Here is a 15,485-nt window from a genome sequence, read left to right on the forward strand (position 1 = left end):
ATGTGCAGCAGACAAATCTGCAGCAACTGTGTGATGCTATCATGTCAATATGGACCAAAACCTCTGAGGAATGTTTCCAGCACCTTGTTGAATCTATGCCATGAAGAATTAAGGCAGTACTGAAGTTAAAAGCGGGTCCAACCCAGTACTAGCAAGGTGTACCTAATAAAGTGGCTAGTGAGTGTATGTTTATTGCCGAAGCATTTGCAACAGTCGAACAAAACTAGAAAAGGAAAGGTCATCTAAACAAACATTGCATGCTGTTGCAATGTTTCCTGCTGGGCTGTTGTGACAAACGTTTTGTGAAAGTTATTTATGCCTTATGCAATTTCAATCTTGTTGGATAGATAGATTGACACAGACAGAATCAGATGGATGGATGGATAAATTTTGTCAAATAATAAAGAAAGTAACAGTCTCTCTCTCTTCAGGTACAAGTCAGAGTTCTCAGTCTGTTCAGTCTGGTTTGGTGCGTCAGTCTCCTGCTCGTGCATCTGTCGTGAGTCAGTCGTCCTCGTATCGCCACAGCAGCAGCCGCCAGTCTTCACTCCGCACCTCTGTCACAGGTCTGGAGCCCTGCAGACGCTCCTCCAGCAGCCAGCTATCTCTCCGTACGCTGCCCACCTCCCTGCAACTCCGCCTGGGCAACGCTTCAGCCGCCAACCCCGACCCGCCCGGCCCATCCAGCTCTCTCTCTGCCCACTCCATCCCGCCCTGCAAACGACACGCCCACACACTCGCAGGCCTGCTGGGAAACGAAGCCTTAGGGCTGGGGACGGACATCCATCCTCACCCCCATCATCATCTTCACTACATCCACCATCATCATCACAACCCCTCGCTGTCCTGTCTGAGGAGGGACGACATCTCATACAGGGTGCAGGTGAGCGTCTGGCTTTCATGTATTTGGCCCTTTGTGAAATTTATTGTTATCATGAAATGTATGCATTTTTTGTGTGTAGATTGTTGATGTGAGTCAGGTGTTGGACGTGATGAATCATCCCAAGAGGAAGGAGCTGGTGTGGCCAGATGAGAGCATGAGACTGAGATCTGGACGTAACTTCTGGAGAGAGTGGAGTCCCCTAGAAGGCATGGAGGGTCATGTGCGTACATCACACACCAGTGTTTTTATTTTAAAATAAAACTATTAAAAAATAGTTTGAAGTTCACTTCAAAAGGAAAATTCTGTCATCATTTACTCACCCTCAAGCTGTTTAAAACCTGTTTGAATTTCTTTCTTCTGCTGAACACAAAGGAAGATATTTTGAAGAATGTCGGTAACCAGATAGTTGATGTAATTCATTGACTTCAACAGTCGGAAAAAAAATACTATGGAAGTCAATGGGGTCCATCACCTGTTTGGTTACCGACATTCTTCAAAACATCATCTTTTGTGTTCAGCAAAAGAAGAAAAAATTCATACAGGTTTTAAACAACTTGAAGGTAATAGACTAAAGGTGGCTGTACTGTACCAACTACCTCAGGGGGGACTAAATTCTGCTAGGTGGAACAAACTGTAATTTGCACTACTGTCTGTTCAAAATAAATGAAAAGAAACCTAGCTCTGGGGATTTGTTGCTTCTTCCTGTTGTACCGAACCGTGACCCCAAAACCGAGATATGTACTGTGGGAGTAATTCCCCTACGCACCTGACTAAAGTTAAACTAGGTGTTTCCGACTCCCACTATGACCGCATTGGTTGTCGCCCAAGTGTAGCTACTCTGACCCCGTAAAGCCTTGTTTATACTCGACGCGTCCGCAAGAGCGCGAAGGTCCGCGAGGCAAAAATGACGTCATTGCGGTGTGGGCGGTCGTGCGCGTTGGGTGCGCAAGACCCCATTTCGCCTGGCGGTGTGCACGGCACTTTTTGTAACATCGCGCGCGGCGCCGCATCCGAAGATGAACGACTTCGAGCCGAATCTGGCCGAACTGGTACATCTGTACCAGCATGTTTATGATCCTTCTATACACAGAGACATTTGTATTGATGGGCGACCATAAAAGCCTCTCATTTTGTGAATAGGAACACATTTGCATTAAGCACCCAGTTTGCACTTGTCTAAACTGCTTATATTTACAAAATAAGCCTACAATAGCAGAAGTAAGCCCTGCTGATGAAATTAAGGTTTAAACACTCTTCAATAAGGCTTCAGTTGTTTAACTAGTTTACATGCAGTGAAAGTACAATCAACCTACTGCATTTATTACTCTTTTTATATGAATCAGCAATTAATAAACTACTAATAAACGGCAAACTACTTCTTCACTGCTGATTCCTGGTGTTTTAGAGGAGAAATACTCGGAGTCGCCCCCTGTCGTTTCACAGAATAGCACAACGGCGAGCGCGTCAAGTATAAACGCCTCGTCCGTTTGGAGAGGTGCGCGCGCAGTCAGCGGCGACTCGCGCTCGTGCGGACGCGTCGAGTATAAACAAGGCTTAAGATGCCCACTATCACTTGAGAATAAGATCTCTAGTGTTCCACTAACCTGGTGTGCAGCATTAACTACTAGTCAGACTCCAGACAATGCCTTCGAATATGCTTTAATTATGGCCGGGAAGATCTCAGACCAATTTCAGAGAGAATCCCACCAGCAAAAAGAACATAACAGTTTTTATAGAATAGGAACATGGCAAAGGTGACATGATACATTACATCAGTCTTCTACAATTCCATCACAGTACCGAACCGTGACTCCTCTGTACCGTTACACCCCTTATATAATTATATATAGATGACAATTAAGCACATTTTCCCCAGAATCCTTAGTTATCGTGTGCAAAAAAACAAACAAAAAAAGAATTGTAATTTTGAGAAAAAAAGAAAAAAAGTTTACACCTATCCTAATTTCCCACTACTCTCTCTCTCTCTCCATAGGTGGTTCATCGTTGGGTGCCTTGCAGTCGTGATCCGGTTAGCCGGTCTCACATTGATAAGACCATCCTGCTGGTCCAGGTGGATGATAAACTGGTTCCCATTATAGAGACGGGAGTGATTGAACTGGGGGCAGAGGTGTGAGGACACACTCATCTAATGTCAGTCCAGAGGAAGAATGAGGCCACACTTACTTCCAGCTGCTGATCGGGCGCAGGAATCCAGGGAATCGTGCAAATGGAGAACGTACACACACACACGCTGTAAGAAGCACACTTGCTCGGATCTGGACAGAAAGCTGCCTTGCTCTGTGTTCCTCGGATATGCTGCATGAGAGATCAGCTCCTGTAAACTCTTCTCTCTCTTTTTCTCTCCTTTATGAGCAGCTGCGGTCTCATTCTGTTTCTTGATTTCTATGCATCTCATCAGTTGTCTGTAAACACATGCAAGCTCACAGGGAACACTAAAGCCAAGCTTGATGTACACGCAGAGAAAGCAGCTTTTTTTTATTACAGCTATAATCAAGTTTTATTTTGTATTTTCTGCCAAAATAAGTCAGGTGCACAGTGCTGCCCTGGACATGCAGTGAATCATGTGACAGACTGTTTTACTAGCTGCCAAGAAGATTGCGGTGAGGATGATGATGATGATGATAAAACGGAAGCAGGTGCTTCCAGTACAGAGCTCTCTTATGTCATCCTTATTTTTTTATCCTCATTTATTTTGTTGAGGATCCATTTGAAAACAAAGAGACAGGTGTTATGAGAAACTTTAACTTGCACTATGATTTGTTTTATTTTTGTTTTTGATTTGCAGCTGTGCACTACTTTCTAAGATCACACATTATTTATTCCTCCACGGTTTAAATCGCCATGGTTACCGTTGCCTTTGGAATGCAAAATGCGAAATCGACACATTCTTTTCTGCCATTTTGACTTTTTTCTTTAGCTTGAGGACAGAAGTGGTTTTTAACCACATGTAGTTATGTATGAATATATAAAAGTGTCTGTATAAAGATTTGGCTTTGAATATTTATTATTGTATTTACATTTTGTTATATTGTTTTTCATTTACGGGACAAATAAAGACAATGCATAAATATGTCCTGTACCTCGAGTGACTGTTGATATTCTTTTATGAGAAGGATGAAATTAAGTCCATGGTGTATCTGGGGCATGAACTCATATTCATTTGATCTGGGAACGAAATTTCCGGGCCATAGCCATCATGAGACGATACCAGTGACTGGATCACAGGGAATGGCTCCGTTTGCCAATCAGTAATGTTTTTTAATATAAATGATCACTGGCATAATCTGTATATCGGTACAATGGATTTAGGTTAAAGAAAAGCAGTAAATAAATAAAACCGATATCTTAAAATAAAAAATAAATAAAGAGCTTTTGGGAAAATGTTAGTCACGGTGTGTGAATCCTGTGTAACCAGTCTCCTTTTATATTTTAAGGTAATTTCTCATTGATTTTGTGTTATAAGACCGTAATAATTGGAAGAAAATATCTGAATTTCTTTATATGTCAAAATATAACAAACTATAAACATGTCCTGATATAGGTTTCTTGATATTTATGTTTACTTTATGAGATTTCGTAACAGTTCATATGCAAGCAGTAAACATTATTTAAAAAGTTAATTAATGAATAGACATTCGAATGTTTTTTTAATTATTTCTATTATGAAAGTCATGAAACTTTAATTCATTATTGTCGCTGTTGCGCGAAACCTCGTATCTCCATATTGCATCATTTTATTTTACTTTTTCATACATCATTACTATTGGTCACCCTTTATGTCTGTCTGTGGGTTTTGCACATTTTTAGCCAAAAAAAATGTATTAAAAAGTGCTTGTGACTAAATCTCGTAACTCCATTGGCTTCTCAAACTGTAAGTAAAACCTCATGACTCCACCCCGCCTCATGAAGTGCCGCACGCAGTTTGAACCATCTCTGCTTGTTTGCAATGCACAGGTAAATAAAGAACTGCTCTTTGAATAAGTACAGCGTTTTCTTTACCTAAGAAACACTAAGGCTGATGTTTATGTATTTGAGGAGCATGAAGAGTGTCATAGCTAATACTGTCTTATAGCTTCTGCGTAGCACTTCGTCTTTAATAACATGAAATTTTGGCCAAATGACAGAAAAAACTGAGCGCCCTAATACACTATATTGGCAAAAGTTTTGGGACGTCTGCCTTTACATGCACATGAACTTTAATGACATCCCATTCTTAATCCGTAGGGTTTAATATGGAGTTGACAGACACTTTGCAGCTATAACAGCTTCAACTCTTCTGGGAAGGCTTTGCACAAGGTTTAGGAGTGTGTTTATGGGGATTTTTGACCATTCTTCTAGAAGCGCATTTGTGAGGTCAGGCACTGATGTTGGACGAGAAGACTGCGAGTCTCCGTTCCTATTCATCCCAAAGGTGTTCTATCGGGTTGAGGTCAGGACTCTGTGGGCCAGTCAAGTTCCTTCACACCAAACTTGCTCATCGATGTCTTAATGGACCTTGCTTTGTGCACTAGTGCGCAGTCATGTTGGAACAGGAAGGGGCCATCCCCAAACTGTTCCCACAAAGTTGGGAGCATGAAATTGTCCAAAAATCTCTGGTGAAAAACCCTGTAACTCCATTTGAGAATGATTTTGGTCAAATGTTATAATGACACATCTGACCATACATGAAGCCACAATATCAACTTTGTCAACACGGTGTTAAATTGTAAAAAAAAAAAAAAAAAAAAATTGCTTAGGTCATCTTTGCCTGGTTTCATTGTCTGATTATAAGAATCAGAGATCATGTGAACAGCAGGGAAAACTGTATGCTGAAGGGATTTTTTGAGGAACAAGCCCGTCTGGCTGTCAACATGTGTACACCTGCAGAACAATTTACAATGAATTCTAATATTAACAGAGCCAGTGAAGGGACTTTAATACTGGTGTAATAAATTATTGCTTACATAAAAAGCACATTTGGTGTCAAAGGTTTTAGTTTCACAGTAATCTATGAGTACTTTTGAATGGTTTTTGTCATCCAAGTCAGTCTATTATTATGAGCAATAATTAGACTTTCTTTGTGGTGTTATGATTACAAACAGATGAAATTTGGATTTCAACTTTTCTCTCTCTATACATTGACTTAAAAACTGAGATGTCACCATGTCACACAAGTAGTAAATTACACAGTAAATTAGAAACTGTAGAAGGGGTTTCCCAAGATAACAGAAAATAGTACAAGCAACAGATTATTATAGATTGATATAAAACAACAGTGAGATCTGTTTTGAATCAGCATAAACTACAATCAAAATTCTAAACATTCTAAATTCTAAAAGAATTCTACAAATTCTCTGCTTACAGAGACACTTTACATAATGGCATACTCTGTTTTCTCTCACACACACCACCTGTAAAAACAGGTGAGATCAGACCAATGATTTAAAAAAAATGCGTGGGTGCAGTGAAATAGCAGTCATATGACAAACGGATGATCTGATCATGTGCTCGCATATGTTCTGCCTAGATAATGAAAAAGTGAGACGAGTGTCTATGCTGAAGCTTCCTGTAAAATTATTAATACAGTTTTTTCTAACAAATTATTGAATCCCCTAATAAATGTGAGGCATTTCCCCCTTAACTTTCACAACGGTTAGACTTTACTTGTCAGAGCGGGAGACCACTTCAATGCATCAATCTATTTCTATAATATAGAAAAGTACAAAGATTCCTCTCTTTTTGTTTTGTTTTTAGTCAAACTCATGGCACATGACCGAATAGTCAGGTGGTCAGTCGAGGCTCCGCCCATTGGTCGAAGGTGATTGGATGATGCGCTGAGCCGTATTGAGCGGATTGGTTAGAGCATCGAGTCCGTCAGCGCTGATTGGCTGCTGCACATGCGTCCCCGTCTCACAGGTTGAAATAAAGCGTCGCGTCGCTCCAGCTCGTCAGCTCGGGCAGCGCTACATTAGCAGGTAAGTGCATATAAACTATTAATATCTCTATTTTGTATTAACTCTACTCATTTTGTTTGGTTGTGTTTTGTATAATTAATCACCTCAAGGTTAAATACTCAATTTAGCTAAATGGAGAATAGTTTAAACCCCCTTATGGCCTGGTGTTATTATTGTAGCCCTGATTTCCTTGTTTGTTTATAGGATGATCACGAGACCACTTGCAAAAATATATCATGGCAAACACCGTTTACCGGCCAAATTGCTACAGTCTTTAGTACCCAATTAAATTCGGTATTTGCTACCATTATCATCTAAAATTCAACAAAATGACAGATTATGTTTAAGGAGTTGTATTAGGGTTTTACAGTAGTAACAATAACTGTTGGAACTATGGTTTTGGCAGAAATGGGGTATAAATATAAACATTTGTAAGAGGAATTTTGGAATAAGCTCTAAAAAACATTTTTATAATTTCATCCTATATTTTTTATCTCAGCCTTACTGTAATCCTACAGTAACATCAAGAAAACACAATGTGTCCGAGTTAAAGTCAACACAGCTATACATCGTATTTATATACAGAAATATTTACATTCTGTAATGGTCACGTGCTTTTAAGATGTTTGTGTCATGTTAGTAAATGGAGCATATGTTGTGTATTTTTCCTTTTAGGGAGAATCACAAATTTACATGTTAAAATGTACATAACTATAAAGGCTTGGTATAATTTCAGAGCAAATACATAGTGTAAATGGTAAAAATGTATATGTTTATGTATAAATTGAACTTTTTAACTATAAATATTATTAAAATGAAGGTCATCATCACATTAAGTATTTTATGTGGTTTTGCAAATACTTTTGCCATTTTAGGGAAGTTTACAACCTTTAACATTTTGAAAGCACTCATGGTCTTTTTTTCTGGTTTGTTTTCCATCTCCGTTGTCAGTAAATTGCAGAGATGATCGCACAGAGAGTGGCAGTTTCAGTTCTCGCCCTGAGCCTGGGACTGGTAGTGAGTGGTTTCCCTGCCGAGCAGCCAGACAATGGGAAGCACTGGGTCGTCATTGTGGCCGGATCTAATGGCTGGTACAATTACAGACACCAGGTGAGAAAGGAAGTGATCTTTGAGGTGGAGAAAGTACATGGTTTTCCAAAATATTAGTCAGTTGTCTTATCTGAAGTCTGTTTAGATATTCATTTATTCTTTTGTGTGTTTATAGGCTGATGTGTGCCATGCATATCAGATTGTCCATAAGAACGGAATTCCCGATGAGCAGATTGTGGTGATGATGTATGATGATCTTGCTCAGAGTTCCGAGTGAGTATGACTTGTATTATGCAGTGGTTCTCAGCCTCCATATGTCCAAAACAATATTCCAAGGCCCTTCTATCTAAGCTGATGTACCTGTTTTTACTTCTGTTATAACTCAAATAAATGAACTAAAAAAAAAAGTCAGTTTAATCTTGCACAATTATTTTAGTGTATAGTATACAGTATCTTTAGCATGTTAATTAAAATGAAACTAAATGTAAAGTTTTTAAATAAGACTTATTGGGACCCCTTAGACATTTGCAGTGGGCCCGGCACCCTGGTTGAGTACCACTGGTATAGTGGTTAAAGATCTGAGCTGGTAACACAAGAGTTATTGGATATTGGTAAAGTTGTGTCTTCCAAAAGCAGACACATATAAAGGATTTAGCTCAAACACATGTTCGCACATGTACGTACACACAAACAGAGCTTTGAGTCTGGTTCTTTGCAGAAGTCACAAGTATCTAATTTAACCACCAGTAGCCAAAAGTCTGGCAAAATGAAAAATGCATGAATTGTAGCATGTCAGGTTTTTCTGTCATGGCTGTGATTGTGACTGGCATTAAAGATGTTTGTGTCATGTTTGTATGCGGTGTGTTCGTTTATTTGTAGGGTGAATCTCACAAATCGCTTTGCATTTAACTATTAAATAAATAAAAAAGAGGGAAGAGGTGAAATTTTTACCTTCATTTTATTGTTTTACTGAAAGTTGTGCAACTGTGACATTTATTGCTTTAGTGGCTTTTGATTATGAATTCAAATGTAGGTCAGGTGTTCCGGCTGAATTAAAAGATGAAAGAAAGAAATGTGTTATCTGATCGTTGGCTTAGTCACATGTTTTTGGGTTAATTTTTAAACCTACTTTGATAAGTGCTGCAGAAAGAGGTCTTTTTATTATTGTTTGTTGTCTTTTAATAATTGTTTTAGCACAAATTTGTCAGTTTTTGCCTTTTCAGTACACGGGTTCATATGACTGTTTTTGTGTGTCCAGTAACCCAACTCCAGGAGTGATCATAAACAGACCCAATGGAACCGATGTTTACAAAGGAGTGCTGAAGGACTACATTGGTGATGTGAGTCAATACGTGTAATTCTGTCTCTGAGATTTGAAGTGGTAAGCAGTGTGTTTGGCATCCGTTCACTAATATTGTGTGTGTGATACAGGACGTGACCCCTCAGAACTTCCTGGCAGTGTTGAAGGGCAATTCTACTGGTGTGAAGGGAGGATCTGGAAAAGTGCTGAAAAGGCAAGTTACCATAAAAACTGTGGCAGAGGGGGGTTAGGGGTCATAGCATGTTTTATTTTTCTGTGTGTCTGATACATTTGTATTGAAATGTAAATTAGCCTGTGGAACCTGTTACTGTCTTACTTAATTTATTGCCCTCAGTTCGTGTAAAATCTAGTCTCTCTGTCTGTTTGTGCATGTTGAGACACATGTGTAAAACAGGTCTCGTGATGTTTTTTTCTATTGTTCTTCCTCTTGGCAGTGGTCCAAATGATCATGTGTTTGTGTATTTCACCGATCATGGAGCACCAGGTCTGCTGGCCTTCCCTAATGATGATGTAAGCACTTTCTACTTCTTGTGGTCATTTTAGCTGAATCCGATCCTTTCAGGCTCTTCTCACGCACATTAGACAGTTCTCTCCAAAGGTCTGAGACCACTTGTGTAAATGCTTCTATTGTGTATATTTTTCTGATGTCATTACAAATGATATAATCAACATAATTGAAAAGTTTATAGGAAAAAAAAAAGCTAATTTAAACCAAAACATCCCAAATGATCTGACTTTTTCAGCCCCCACTGAAGATACTGAAGCAATAGGTCAGCTGACATAGAAGGTTGTCGTATAATGAGTAACGCATTTAACTCACAGGAAGTTTAGCCATGAGTTATATCGACAACCTGCTGAAACGACAACTTTTTAAGTTGTGTGTGAGCAGCTTGGGAGAGGAGTTATTGCTTAACTTCCTTATCCATGACATGTTTATAAATGAATGGGAATGGTGTAAATTAACTGCTTTTATATCTAGAAACTTGCAGTAAATCATGCCTCTACTTTTAGCTTCTTGTAGATGACCTGATGAATACCATCAAGTACATGCACCAAAACAACAAATACAAGAAGGTGAGTGTTACATGTGTTCATTAATAAGATATACAATCCATAATTTTTGTAAAAACCCCGTTATTTGTTATTGTCTTTTTTTTTAAAATCTGCAAACCCTTTTGCGAACACATAGATGGTGTTGTATATTGAGGCCTGTGAATCTGGCTCTATGATGAAGCCTCTGCCTGTTGACATTAATGGTGAGTTTTTTTTCTAACTTTATCACACATGCTGCTTTGTGTAAATAACATAGTATGTATAATCCGGGTGTGTGTCCCAGTCTACGCTACAACCGCTGCCAACCCTGATGAATCCTCGTATGCCTGTTACTATGACGAGGCCAGAGACACCTACCTGGGAGACTGGTACAGTGTCAACTGGATGGAAGACTCTGACGTGGTTAGTACACACATCTGGGACAGAGGTCCAAATTTAAGAAAAATGGAAGAGAAAAGCATTTATTCTGCATGAATCGTCTGATCATAATGAGAGCAGGGCAGCTCACAATAGAATCTGGAATCACGCAGATCGTGGGAAGGTGTTTTAAATGGTGTTGTGTGTTTGTTTCTTTAGGAGGATCTGAGCAAAGAGACTTTGGCCAAGCAGTTCAAGATCGTAAAGGCCAAAACCAACACTAGCCATGTGATGCAGTATGGAAACAAGGTAATGCACTCACAAACACTGTCTATGAAAGACATTCAGTAAAGATTAGGAATGCATTCAGATAAGGCACACTGTCTATACACTAGAAATGCAAGATTGATTCGCATCAGTGATACTGTTAAAGGCATAATTATCTGTGCTGCAAAGTGATTCATTATTTATTCTCACAGGAACAAATTTAAATGTAATGCCAAGAAAAAGATGTTACATGAAATTGCATTGCATTTAATGATAATGCATAATCATTAATGGCTGGTAAATTCACAGTTTACTAGTTCCAGCTGTTGCAAAAATGAATTTTAGGACCCTGACTGGAAGGAAGTTACTTTGGAAATAAAATAAATAAATAAATGAATAAATAATTATCACCATTTCTGTGCTCATGGCTCATCTTTACGGTCCCTAAACTCTAGCAACTGTGAGTAGCATCCTGAATATGGATTAGTTTAACTATATGATGGATATTGACATGCGCTGCATGTTCATTCTTGGTCTAGCGTCTGTCATATATTCTCAGCTAGCTCCAGAAGTTTCCATTTAAAGTCATGTATACTTTATTGACAAGGAAGTGTCTGATGAAAGCATAAATGGTGTTCTGTGTAGCGTCTGCATGTCAGTACTTGCCAAATGTAACTGTTTTGGTTTGTTTGTTTTAGACGCTGTCCCACATGAAGGTGCTGGCGTTCCAGGGTAACTCTAAAGGTCTTGATAAAGCAGCCGAGCCGGTTTCGTTGCCTGTGATCACTGAACATGACCTCATGAGCAGCCCTGATGTGCCCCTCGCAATCATGAAGAGAAAACTCGCCAAGTCTAATGACGTTGAGACTGTTGTTGGTCTCATGAATGACATCCATGCACATCTACAGGTTTGTAGCACTGCTTTTTACCAATTAATTTCAATAGATAATTGTTTATTTTAAGTGTTAAAAGTTGTACACTACCGTTCAAAAGTTTGTGGTCAGTAAGATTATTATTGTTAATAAATGTATTCTTTTATTTAACAAGGATGCATTCATTTGATCAAAAGTGACCGTAAATACATTTATATTGTCGCAAAAGATTTCTATTTCAAATAGATGCTGTTCTTTTGACTTTCTATTCATCAAAGAATTTTGAATTTGATCAGTTTCCACAAAAATATTAAGCAGCACAACTGTTTTCAATAAGAAGTATAATAGTAATGCATATTTCTTGAGCAGCAAATCAGCATATTAGAATGATTTCTGAAGGATCATGTGACTGAAGACTGGGTTAATGATGCTGAAAATTCAGAATAAATTACACTTTAAAAATATTAAAAAATATATTATTATTATTTTTTATTATATTTCACAATATGACTTTTTTTTTATCAAATAAATGCATCCTTGGTGAACATGAAACTTATTTTAAAAAAATCTTACAGACCCCAAACATTTGAATGGTAGTGTATGTGACACTACTTTTCAGATTAATATATTTCAGTCAAGAGTATCATGTTATAATAGCTTTTGTGATTTTGTTTTTGTAGACGCGGGAGCTGCTTGGTAACACTATGCATAAGATCGTGGAGCATGTGGTCCAGGACAAAGAAGAAGTGAGGGATTATCTGGATGGACGTGAAGATCTCACACAGTATGAATGTTACAAAACAGCTGTCAAGCACTACAAGAAACACTGCTTCAACTGGCACAAGCAGGAGGTACAAACATTCAGGATTTCTGCATCATTAGTTGTGGTATACTGTGTGTATGAGACATCTTTTCTCTCTTGTTGCAGTATGAATACGCTCTGAGACACCTGTATGCTTTAGTGAACCTGTGTGAGGGAGGATACCAGGCCCAGAGGTAAAAACACCGGTTTCCTTTTTATCACTTTTACTTATCGCTAGACTATGATGTCTAAAATTCATAAACAAAGCATTAAAGTGCTTGTGAAGTGTGTTTCCATAATAAACAGCGCCCTCTGCCTGCGCCAGCGAGTTATGTAAAGATTTCTTGTGGGATGTGAAAGAAAGAGCTCATTGGGTTTATTTTATTTGTGATTTAAATCTCTCCATTCTCGCAGAATCACAGCAGCCATGGATGACGTGTGTTACTTCAGGCAGTAGAAATGTGAACATGAGCCAAAGAGGATTTTTATTGGACGAACTACACTTTGCACATAAGAATGTGACAGTGGAAGAAATCTGTATCATCACACACCGCTTTGATTTGGATCTTTTTGAAAATGTTTCTTTTAATGAGGATTTGCACTTTTAAAAGTTTTACTGATCTTTATTTTGTTTTAAAGAAAGAAATATTCTTTAAGATACTGCCCAGCGATTCCTGACAAACACTTTGGGCTGTTTACTTTTTATATATATATCGTGTGTATTTGTTTTGTTTTTTTCTTCGTCAGATGCCTCATCAATGATAGTGACAGCTTTAGAATGACACAATGACTTTTGAAATTAAAGCATGATTTTGGCATCTCTGTTATGTTCACCATAATTAAGTTTAGCTTGGAAACCAAACCATTTAAATGTCCAGTTAGAGAATGAAGTCCAGTCTTACAGGATGTTGAGTAGATGCATTCAAACAATTAAAAAAACAACACTAGCTAGACACATTTAGCTACATATTGCACTATGATTTTGATTTTTTTATATATTTTTTAAGCCGGTGTTAATTACCTTGTTTGCTGAGCCATGAATATACCCAATTTCTCTCCAGTAGTGAATCATAGAAGCTCTTGTTTGGATATTTACTAAATGTAAACCTATCAAACTAAAGTGAAAACAAACTTAGCTACCTGAAGTCTGTGGTCATACTTAAGAAGTGTCTTAAATAACTGAGAACCGCTGCACTTTGAGCAGTTAATGAGCTGCTGTGTTTAGTGTAATGGTCGAAGTGTCAGCTGTGCTATTATGTCAAATGCCCTTTGTTTAGAGCAAATTGAGGCCTCAAGCCACTGAACTAAAGGGAGGTGTAATGTTTGCTGGAGATTGAGCTCTGTAGGAAAAGTGAGTTTGCACTGACAACATGGGCTAAACAATACACTGAACTGCTGTCAGACCTCTTTTCAATATATAATCTGTTAAGCAGTGAGTTATTGATTATAAAATAAACCTGAATTGAGTGAAATTTGTTGAATGCAATCTTTTTTATTTTATATTAGTCCAAGTTTCTCTTGACAAATGAATAGATGTTACTAGATGGAAATTTTTCCATTGATGGAAGATCCAATCCATTTCATTGGTTCTTGTATTATATACTGTAGCAACAAAAATAAACTCAGTTGTGAGGAACATTTGCAAATAAATACATTATATATTAACATATACTATAAAATATTGTATTTATTTTAAATAATTAAATTTGTTTAATAGTTATATATATATATAACAACAAAGATAAGCTCAGTAGTGGGGAACTTTTGCAAATAAAATCCAATGTATTTAATCTACTTTATTTTACAAAAAGGAAAGAACTTCTCTGCAGGTCTGATGTTTTTTTTAGATAAGGCAAAATTTGTGCTGCCATTTTGTCCAATTCAGCTCAGATGCTTATCTCTCCTGTTCCTCGTCTTTTTGCTGTAAAGCTGTGATCAATAACATTAACTGGTAAAGTAAAGAAAATGTTTGCAGTTCTTCTGCATATCCTTTGTTATCTGAAAACAAACCTTCAAATTCGACTGAAGGCTTCACTCTTTTTACATAATACACATAATTTCACAGACAAGACTAGTCTAGCCACTGACATATCTTAATATATCAGCGCCATTGTTTTGTCTAAAGATGCATATGTTTTTTTTTCTAAGACACTTAAAAAGCACTTAAATGCCCTAATTGAACTAAGGCCTAATCCTGGCTGAATCTATGCCCTGTCTTTGAAACCAGGCTTTCATTTTTGATTTTACATTGTATCTGTCGTCTGGTAATTAAGTACATAAGAATGATATATATGAAATCATAAAGTAACATTTTAATAAAATGTTTAACTTGTACACCTTATCTGACAAGAGAGAAAAATGTGAAACACGTTCAGAAAAAGGTGTTCCGAATGTGTGAACGGCACTTAATGTTCTTGAGGTCCATTTTAGCCAATCTTGTAAAAACATCTGATCTAGATATTTATGCATTTTCTCTCCTATGTCCCAAGTAATTTGTGCACTTCTAGAATATGGGGTCTGAATGATAATATATTTCACAGAGCAACCCATCCAAATGGATCCCATGGATCTGCCCATCCAAAACCAGAAAGTGATGATTCAAGAACGAACAAAGTAAAATTCAGCTCCTACACAAGCTGCTACAAGTCTCACAAAAAAACAGCATGTTTCATTAGTCAGGAAACTTGACTCACAGTGGTTTCTACAAGATCACAATGTTCATCATGCTGGGATTGTGTTTGTACATGCAACATAATCATGAACGTGATTGTGGTGGGAATGACGACATGTTCTTTGAGGATGTTGTGGTAATGCCAATAGCAGATTGATTTACTAAATCCTAGATTAAATCTGTATTGTCTACATACTCACACACATGTAACTGAAAATTAGACCTATAATTGCTGATGAAAGACACTAATATACA

At 37.8% G+C, this 15,485-nt stretch overlaps 2 protein-coding genes across 7 annotated transcripts in view; both read left to right on the forward strand.

Annotated features, from left to right (window-relative positions):
* Window positions 1-3,983, forward strand: part of pcnx1 (pecanex 1) — a 48,228-nt gene extending 44,245 nt beyond the window's left edge. For all 6 annotated transcript variants that reach the window (XM_056254977.1, XM_056254978.1, XM_056254981.1 and 3 more), the window contains 3 exons: window positions 432-883; window positions 963-1,103; window positions 2,877-3,983. In XM_056254977.1, coding sequence (XP_056110952.1) covers window positions 432-883; window positions 963-1,103; window positions 2,877-3,017 — 734 coding nt within the window. In that variant the 3' untranslated portion in view covers window positions 3,018-3,983. The remainder of the gene's footprint in view (window positions 1-431; window positions 884-962; window positions 1,104-2,876) is intronic.
* Window positions 3,984-7,754: 3,771 nt separating this feature from the next.
* lgmn (legumain) lies at window positions 7,755-13,352 on the forward strand. The gene is made up of 13 exons (XM_056254989.1): window positions 7,755-7,947; window positions 8,063-8,160; window positions 9,146-9,227; window positions 9,319-9,401; window positions 9,643-9,718; window positions 10,220-10,282; window positions 10,398-10,464; window positions 10,545-10,663; window positions 10,838-10,927; window positions 11,584-11,793; window positions 12,438-12,608; window positions 12,686-12,753; window positions 12,974-13,352. The coding sequence occupies exons 1-13, from the start codon at window positions 7,801-7,803 to the stop codon at window positions 13,014-13,016; spliced, it is 1,317 nt and encodes a 438-aa protein (XP_056110964.1). The 5' UTR covers window positions 7,755-7,800; the 3' UTR covers window positions 13,017-13,352.
* Window positions 13,353-15,485: the final 2,133 nt, after the last annotated feature.

Source organism: Rhinichthys klamathensis, unplaced genomic scaffold (genome assembly GCF_029890125.1).
Source record: "Rhinichthys klamathensis goyatoka isolate OS25496 unplaced genomic scaffold, OSU_Roscu_1.1 h1tg000115l_1, whole genome shotgun sequence".
Classification (NCBI taxonomy): domain Eukaryota; kingdom Metazoa; phylum Chordata; class Actinopteri; order Cypriniformes; family Leuciscidae; genus Rhinichthys; species Rhinichthys klamathensis.

Bases quoted from the DNA above. Each gene is read 5' to 3' on its own strand.
- lgmn (XM_056254989.1), top strand. From the start codon at position 7,801: ATGATCGCACAGAGAGTGGCAGTTTCAGTTCTCGCCCTGAGCCTGGGA. The intron at 9,228-9,318 runs GTGAGTCAATAC...TGTGTGATACAG, and splicing joins TGAAGGACTACATTGGTGAT to GACGTGACCCCTCAGAACTT. The intron at 9,719-10,219 runs GTAAGCACTTTC...CTCTACTTTTAG, and splicing joins TGGCCTTCCCTAATGATGAT to CTTCTTGTAGATGACCTGAT.